Source organism: Schistocerca piceifrons, chromosome 4 (genome assembly GCF_021461385.2).
Source record: "Schistocerca piceifrons isolate TAMUIC-IGC-003096 chromosome 4, iqSchPice1.1, whole genome shotgun sequence".
Lineage (NCBI taxonomy): Eukaryota > Metazoa > Arthropoda > Insecta > Orthoptera > Acrididae > Schistocerca > Schistocerca piceifrons.
This window is the reverse complement of record NC_060141.1, coordinates 352,320,953-352,330,509: the sequence shown is the minus strand read 5'-3', so window position 1 is coordinate 352,330,509 and position 9,557 is coordinate 352,320,953. Positions and strand designations below refer to the sequence as shown.

Sequence of the window (9,557 nt, the reverse complement as noted above, 5' to 3'; positions counted from 1 at the left end):
TTACAAGTAATTATGGCTTTATAGGACAGATAGAACGTAGTGCGGCTTAGTTTCTTGGCTTTTACCTTTCCTAATCATCACGATATGTAAAATTTCAACAGTACTTGTACACGCTAAAGCTAAATCCCATCACGTCCACGCAAACATTTACTACTGCAGACGACGTTTCGATGAGCAGTGTTCCCAACAATTCACAGGAACTCTGTTTATACGCAGCGCCAATCGCTGCAAGATGTGTGTAAAAATAAGAAAAAATTTCCTGAATTAAGATTTCTTCCCGTTGCGTTTAAGGCTAGATTGTGGGGCGATCTACCTTCTTCCATACCATCGTGCGAGCCATTGGCGTTCTCGATTGCATTTTTGCGTCTTCTAGAAGACCACAATACAGATACAATCTACGTGTTGGACTGTGATACAGATGTCTATTTGTCAGTTCATAGACTTCACCCCTAAAGCTAGTCCTTGTGGTTTTCAATACTGAGGGTCTTTCTTCAGACATCAACCAAATAAAATTTTGAGAGTTTTAAGAAACGTTCTCTTTAGTCGTTGAAGTATATGTGTGGGCTTTATGAACAACATGAATCATGCAATTCATCAGTGATAAAACGCGTTGCAAAATAGTAACAATATTATCGGATTGCATAGTAACGTTTTATCGGCATTGCCTCGTTAACTGCATAAGCAGAAATGTTAGTTGTGTTGGCTATACTGCGCGCACGCCGAGCGCCATCTATCGAGCAAGCCGTGAACGCGGAGCGGGTTGATTCAGACGCTAGTACATGCAGCTAGCAGCCAGTAGCAATCCGTAGTAAGGATGGCGGCCGATGTAAAAGTGACTCCGAAGTGTAGTTTGGATGCGAATTCTTGTGTTTCTTTGTTAGACATTCTAATATCATTTAATGCTCCTATTAATGAGCAGCATGCATGGGCGTTGTGTTATCAGTGTGCAAAGTCCTTTAAAAATGCAATGCCGGGTGATAAGGGCAAGTGTTATTATGTGACAGAACTGGAGCATGTTTTACTTCACAAAGATGGATATGTGCACCCAAACACGATATTCGCCGGTGGAGGGCCGAACGACACAGGTAAAAATTTCTGGCCATGTTTTATACATCACTGTGCTGTCATTTAACTGATAAATAGCAGTTGTCAAGTTGAAGCGGCAGTGGTTTTGGATAATTTAGTAGTGAAGTCATGTAGCATATGTGAGTACTCATAGAATTCCTAAATTCTCCGGTTATAAATAGTAAGATCTAAACCAACGCTGTGATGTATGTGGCGGTCATCAGAGGAATATATTATAGTTGTACCCTTTGATAAGCATTTTTGCTAAGTTTTGTTTGTTTACGCTGTCGTGTTTACAAAATAAGGGCGAAGCTCTCAAGTTAAGTGGAACGCTTGTTACTATGTAACAGAGGTAACGAAACATACAATTATAGATGCATTTCATTCACTCATTAGTGACAGATGTCATCGTTCGGTATACAATGTGTAGACCAAAAGTTACTGATGCGCTTCTACAAAAATAAAATAAAAATCCATCCCCGTAAGCAAACAATCACGTAAAATTTACGTGTTTGTTTTGCGTGAACCCGCCAGTTAATGAAGCAGGACTTGCGTTTTTTAGTATTACAGGTGACAAGCGACGGATGTTTTGTTGAAGTTGTGATGCTGACGAGGAACTTAGTTATTTGGCCGTAGTCCATGCCGAAAATTTGACTAATCTGCCATGGGAACACAGTATGTGTATCTAATCGTAACCAATGCCCAGGTTTCGCTTCTGCGTTCGCGCTGAGTATGCCATTACATTGTTAGAGTTACGAAAGTTGAGCTGAACCGAAGTGTTGATAAATTTGTGTTTGTGTATCATTACTGCGGAATCATAAATTGACAGATGCTGTGTCTATCATCGTTTCGAAACGTCACGTACGTTTATTAAAGATATTTTAAAAAGCATCTAAGACGTGAATTCGCAATGTATGCTGTGTGATTTTTTTCCAATACGAAGTGACGGGTTCATACCGTCGTTGCGTTACGCAGTTTGTCGATTACCATATCAGTTGCACCAAAAAAAACCAAGGTAGTGCTTGATGTATCGATTCTAGTGAAACTGATAGATTGATTTGGTTAATAGTGCGACGGCGAAAGAAATTTTTAAAAAAGTGGATGGGGTCTTTAACGCGAGTAAACAATGGCCATTGTTTGTTTTGTATACTACAAGCAGTAGCTGATTTTTTTTTCTTGCCGCGCACAAATAAGTATTGCATCTTCTTCCGTTCAGACTGTATCGCGGTTTGAAATATAAAATGCCTGTGGTTTCCCAAGATAGAATGATGGGTTGGTTCCTCCGAAGATGCCACAGCTGATTATCTGCACTACGCATGTCGAAATAAGCGTGCACCTTTTTGACGCAGCGCTGTCGTCGATGGGACTAAACGCGCGCGCGCTCACAAAAGGAGCTAGAGGATGATTGAAAAAGAACGTTTCTGTTAGAGTGTAAGTCAACTGTTGAAATTTGGCAGTGAGTTGGTTAAACGCTTTACACTGCCTCCAGGCGCATAGTTGTAATCAAATACATCTTAGATGTAACACCACAAAAGAAATGTACATTTTAACCGATCTTTTGCGCCTCCGCGTTGCATTATCTTCGTAAATCAATATACGCACCCTTTTGAAGAACGCTGTTATACAAAGAGCAAATTTACAGTGCGCGCAGTTCAATGTTGAATACTCTCTATCTTTGTGGAGAACAGTATACAGCGATAAGTGTGCATTAGACTATTTAGCTGCTTAAAACTTTTAATTATCTAGCTTACACAGTTTATCAGTTTTGTCATTGATAGTTTTATATGGATGTAGTTATAAATAAAACTTCCATTGATCGTGAACCTCGATTTTCTGTCATGCTGGCAATTATAAATTCTGACATGCCAGTATCTTCGTAAGGTGTTTGGTGGTATTGTCACAGACGAGCAATTGTTTAGCCACGACACCGAACAGATCATATTTGTTCACGACCTTGGTACGAAGCAGCTGGATCACTTCATAGAACTGAAGATTGATGTAAGTCAGGCATAAATCATAATCTAACTTAACGGCTATCGTGTATAAATTACACGTTAAATATACAAGAATCAAAATATCAGCATTTCTAAACAACATTAAGTTTGCTTAAGTGATCGCATTTTACTTAAAAGGCCACCTGACGGCTTTTGAAGGTTTCAGACACTTGTTATGTAGATTATTTTCAGTAGCAGCGCGAGAGGTTCTTATGGTTCTCCTCGGTGTGTTCACAGAAAATAAGATTTTATTATTTTTGCGTAGATGTGATGATATGTAATTAGAAGTGTGTAATCGACATCTTGCTTAAACTATTTATGACTCACTAATTGGGAATCCTAAATGGTTCTGTGCCCGATCGGACATAGAATTTTTTTTCTAGCTCTTCTAGCTCTAGCGCTTTGCGGTGGGACAGCTAGTTTTCGATCTGAACTTTGTGTTGCCGATCGACGTCAGTAATCAAATTAATAATTATTGTGAGTGTTCCAGATGGTAAGTCTTCCGTTAAAACATCTTTGCAAACGCGAAGTCATATATTGTACGTTCAAGAGAGGCCAACAGTTCGTTAAAAGTGTATCATACAGGCAGTTCGACAAATTTAATGTGTGATGCTGTATGTTAAGTTCAGTGTTACGCAAGGGCAAAGTGAAAATTGAGCCGTGTGTGCTATGTGTTTGACAACATTGTGCTAATTTTCTAACGTCTATTAGAAGATGGCTTCTATACGAGCACAACCGCAGTCACATCAGGGACTTAGCTGGAACTTTGCTTCATTATGTCTACCCTAAACATTGTCGCTACGTTTAGACACGAAATAACGTCCGGAAAAAGAAACCAAATTTTGGGACGTGTTTGTCGGTGCCGTACTTATATTAACATCCGAAATGATTTTTGTAGCCTGGTCGAATATCAATTTACCGATCGTTGGTTGTTTTTGACGAATGGTTCCAGAAAATCAGCTATTCCGTTTTCGACAGCAGAGACCGTTTCTCTTAAATTCAATGTAGGCGATGGAGAACTTCTCTTCCCGTCTAATATTTCTTCTTCTCTTTCGCTGATCAAAAGGCACTCCGTCTAGATTAATGGGCATTTTTAAAAAACAAGACTGAACTTGACAGCCAACAATGTTTTAGAAAGTTAGAATATTTGTAGGAGAGCGAAAATTGATTGTGAAAGTAAAAATCCGGGAGTTAGAACGAACTCCAAAAAATCGATATTGCTTACACATGACCAATCATAAGCGATATTGGTAAACCGGCTAACTAACGAAAGCCGGCGTTGGGAGCCCCGTGTAAACGTAGTTATTGTCGTCGTGTTCCGGGCCCGGAGTGCACTGTGCATTTATGTGTGGGGAAAATGAACTTCAAGGAGACGTCTACTTTCTGGGCGAAAAAATAGCAATAAACAAGTGGCACGGTGTGGTAGGTCTCTGTACGACCATGTGTTAATGTCGAAAGCTAGGTTTTCTATCTCCATCTGCAAGCCACAATACATTGTGCGGCGGGAGGGGGGGGGAGGGGGGGGGGGGTAATTCTGGTACCACTGTTACATTCGTGAATGGCGCGTGTGATAAATTTTGACGGTAAACCTCCAAATGGGCTTTAATTTCTCTGAAGTTGTCGTAGTTGTCATTTCTCAAGAGGCATGTAGGAGGAAGTGATTTGATGCCTCATGCCTCTCTTGTCGCGTCTGTCAACGGAGTTCGTTGAGCATCTCCGTAACGCTCTCCTGCCGACTAAATGATTCAATGACGGAATGCCTCTCTCTCTCTCTCTCTCTCTCTCTCTCTCTCTCACCCTCTCCCAATAGATCTTGCTTGCTCTGAGATCTAGAGCGTCGACGACAACAGCGGGCAGGTTGATGCCCTGTTCCTCGACTTCAGGAAGACGAGCTTACGGAGTAGCTGGCCATCATTGTGACTGGATACATGTCCCCACTGCAGATAAAACACTAAGTGTAGCATAACGGGACAAAATCGACCGACATAAAGATTAATTTCAGGAGTGTAATAAGGTCATTACTGCTTACAACAAAACTAAATTATCAGGTTGGTAACGTTGTAGGCTTCGTGGGGCTATTCACGGACGATATTGTTGTCTGTAGGAAGGTGGCAACGCTGTAAGACTGCAGCGTATTTGCAGGATGTTCTGCAGAGCGTGGCCTGTTGGTACAGGTAGTGGCATTTGAATTTGGACGTAAAAAAAAAGTAACGTTTTGCGCATAAATAGGCGAAAAAATCCACTACCGTCCGATTATGCTATTGGAAAAAGTACGTAAAAATACGTAGTGGTAACCACTCCTAACGACTTACAGTGGAATAACCACGTGGAACATATTGTGGGGAAAGCAAATGCCAGGCTGAGATTTATTGGGAGAATCTTAAGGAAATTTATTACATCGAAAGAAGTGGCTTACAGACTTTTAAATATACATGACTACTATGCAACTGACAAATTGGCTGTTCGCTTCTGTCTCTGGCTCTTCTGCCGACGTTTTTAACGCGAGCAAGACGAATATATGAGCCGCTGCACCTCAGATGCGGGATGCGACACCTGGAAACCGTTCTGAAGATCAATGGGTACTGCACCAGTCATATAAGAAGTGTCATAGAATCAAATACTTGGCGAAGTGCCACATCGGAAAAAGAAATGTCTGGTACGGCCTTTTTGCCATAATTCCCAGAGTGACGGACAGAATCAGTCTTATGTTGCGCAAACACGGCTTAAAGACTATTTATAAACTGACAAAGAAGATGAAATATTGTCTCAGATCGGTAAAGGAGGAAAGGGACCCACCTGCAATGTCGAGAATATACCGCATACCATGTACGTGCGGAAATGTCTGTTGGAATGACTGGATGATCGACCAACACCAGGTTCCCCGAACTTGAGGGATATTGCATGTTGGGCAGGTGGAGACATTGGCTGTGGTGAAACTCGAGCTCTGTGAGACCGACCACATAGTAAAATTCGCTGACATGGAAGTTCTCGCTTTAGAGTAGAGCTATCTCATTCGCTTGTTCAGAGAAGCTATAGAAATACACAAACATGAGAACAGCTTCAACAAGAAAGGAGGCGGCCTAAGGGTGGACGGATACTGGATTACCGTGCTGCAGCGAACGATCGTTGCAGGTAGCAAGGGGAGAAACGTACCCGTAATGGCCACGGAATAACCCTTGGACGTTGGTGCGCCAGGTACACACAATATGCGGTCGCGAGCTGTACTCACGTTTACCACTAGCAATGGAGGGTGAAACTTTGACAATGCCAGCCACTCGTGCTGGCGAAACGCCAGAAAATCACCAAACAAAAGTCGGCGCCGCGTGGTCTAGGGCGCCTTGTCACGGTCCTTGCTATTCTCTCCCCCCCCCCCCCCCCCCCCCAACATCGGAGGTTCGAGTCCTCCCTCGGGCGTGTGTGTGTGTGTGTGTGTGTGTGTGTGTGTGTATTGTCCATAGCGTAAGTTAAAGTAAGAATAAATAGTGTGTAGGCTTAGGGACTTAAGCAGTTTGGTCCCATAAGACCTTACCACAAACTTCCAAAAGTCGCTCGAAGAACCCGAGACAGAAGTCAATAGACAGTTCGTCAACAAGTAGCCACAGTAGCCTTAACAATTTTGAACTCTACAATTCACATATAAGTGCCTGGCAGAACCACCTCTATTTGTCTACAGCTTCACTCTCTTAACAGCGCGTGGGAGAAATACACACTTAAATCTCCCCGTATAAGCTCTAATTTCTCTTATTTTATTACCATGATAATTTCTCCCTATGTAGCGACAGTAAAATATTTTCGCATTCGGAGGAGAACGCTGGAGATAGAAATTTCGTGAAACTGGCTCGTCGCAACGATTGCCAGACCAACTCGCTTACCGTATCCTTGGCACTCTCCTCCCTGTTTCGCGATAATACGAAACGAGCTGCCATTCTTCAGACTTTTTGATGCGCTCCGTCAATTTTATCCGGCAAGGATCCCCTACCGCATAGTAGTACTCTAGCAGAGGATGGACAAGCCCACTGTAGGTATTCTCTTTTGTAGCCTTGTTGCAATTTCTAAGTATTCTGCCAATAAAATGCAATCTTCGGTTTGCCTTCGCCCCAGCATTATGTACGTGATTGTTCCAATTTCAGTTCTTCGTAACTGTAATTCCAAGGTGTTTAGTTGAACTGACAGCGTTTAGAGTTGCTTGATTTGTCGTATAACAGAGATTTAACTGATTTCTGCTAGTACTGAAGCGTACGTTCGACCGATTCTAGAGTATTACTGTCAGTCTAGGACACAACTACCATGGTTGGTTAATAGGTGAGAGGAAAGGGGAGGCGATAATGCGTTTCGTTGAGGAAGCGTTTAGTCGGCGCGAGACCATTACGGAGATGCTCATTAAAGTCCATTGACTTTTCACATTCCGGGGCGTCCGATTCGCGAAGAGTCGGTTAAAATTACTACTTGCAACTCACGCCTCGCGAAATGACGATGACGACGAGAAGAAGAAAGAAATAAAGCTAATACGGCTGTCCAGTGTCCACCAACAGTCACTCTTCCCACGCCTGGAACTTGAAAGGGAGAAAAAGAAGGAAGCGACACCAGAAATACGAGTACCTTCCGTCACACACCGTATGGTGGCTTGAGGATTATAGATGTACAGTGTGGGCGAGAAGTCCCCGTAACCCCGTGTATCGAATGCTAATTGATTTGATTTAGCAAAAGTACTTATTTACGTATTAATTATCCTGTGTATCTATATGTTCCCCATCGCGCTGTAAACATATTCCCATACGTCTCGATGTTCTTCTTAACATATTTTTGAGCATGCCCGGTGTTACAATGTGAAAGGCATCCTCAGCGGCATTGCGCTCTTCTTCGTTTGCAGCACGACGACGCGCAGGCACATGCGCCTCAATGATTCATAATAACGAATTGTCAGTGTGGTGAGATCAGGTCTTATTGGTGAGCATTTCAAGGGAGCTGGTGTTGCTGGAGAACCACGACCTGTCCATGGTCCTGGAAAGTCTTCATTTAGGAACTCTGGTACTGCAGGGTCGTAGTGAGCAGGTGCCCCTATGATGCAACCATAAGCGTTCTATGAGGCCCCTTTCCTCAAGCTGCGATATTAACCATGTTTGTAACACACGCAAATAATTCGCATCATTCACAATCGCTTCCAAAAAAAAAAAAAGTACGGTTCAAGCAGGCGTGATATCATCGCTGTCCCATTACCATTACGGTAGACGGTTTCTTTTCTAACTTGACTGTGTAATGAAAATTCTCTTTGGGTCAGACGACAAGCACGTGAACTGCAATAAATGGCACATTCATCTGAAAATATAACCTTGGCACTGTTCACTGCATATGGAAATAGAGTTAACAAAGCGCGGCATGCTAAAACGCACTTATTCCGCTTTGTATCCGATAACTCGTTTACAAACTTCGTTCGAAAAGGTATGACGTTAAGGTCTTTTTTCACGTGATCTTGCATTGTTGTTTTCGGGTTACCGAGTTCCGAAGCACGTTTACGTGTCGACATCACAGGAGATTGTTCAATCGAAGCAGGTATTCCAGCACACGCTTCTTCTCGCGCCTTCTTCCTACCACTCCGCAATCTGTCTTTAATGCCGCCAAGAGCAGAAGCACGCCTTTCCCAATACAGAAGTGTTGCCTTCCGGGGTGGAGCCTTATTAAACGTATCCTGGAATGCTCCCTTTGTCTGTCTCATTGTCTGCCTCGTGTCTAGTCGTTCGTGCACCCACACACTTGTCACTAAGCTCTCCTCAATTGTGTAACTATGACCGCTAAAATCTGCCACAGCTACAAATTAAAACTCGGCCGCGACTACAAAAACATGTAAACACGATGAAACTTCCCGGCAGATTAAAACTGTGTGACGGACCGAGACTCGAACTCGGGACCTTTGCCTTTCGCGGTCAAGTGCTCAACCATCTGAGCTACCCAAGCACGACTCACGCCCCGTCCTCACAGCTTTACTTCCGCCAGTACCTCGTCTCCTACCTTCCAAACTTTACAGAAGCTCTCCTGCGTGTGCAAACACGATTTCCAACAACTGATAAGAAGTAACATAGCTACCAAAGTGCATAATATTTTATATTAACAGGGCTACGGAGACTTCTCGCCCACCCTGTAGATGTGGACCGAAAGTCATGTTTGGTTAAGGCATTGCGGAGAATTTGCGGTCGAGCATTCCGAGCGGGCAGTAAGCTGAAACCGCAGCATCAGTGTTGCCTGCCTCCTGCGGGAGACACCTGCGGAAGGATAATCCCGCGACGTGACAGCTCGGCTTTCCCAGCTCGGTCGCGGCCGGCCCGCAGCCTCCATTCCTGACCCAAAGCAGCCGTACTCGCGGCACACTTCTGGCCACGGGCGGCCGCCGGCTCCCGCTGCCTCCGCGTCCGCTGCTGTAGGGCGCACGTTCCTCAGCTACCCTCTTCAGGCACTTCGGAGGACTGGCGCCACAACATTTCTATATCTACAGGGATACTCCGC

General features: G+C 43.6%; 1 protein-coding gene across 1 annotated transcript in view; it reads left to right on the top strand.

Moving 5' to 3' along the window:
- Nucleotides 1-752: 752 nt before the first annotated feature.
- Nucleotides 753-9,557, top strand: part of LOC124795830 (protein spire homolog 1-like) — a 679,725-nt gene continuing 670,920 nt past the window's right edge. The window contains exon 1 of the mRNA XM_047259913.1: nt 753-1,085. Coding sequence (XP_047115869.1) covers nt 815-1,085 — 271 coding nt within the window. The 5' untranslated portion in view covers nt 753-814. The remainder of the gene's footprint in view (nt 1,086-9,557) is intronic.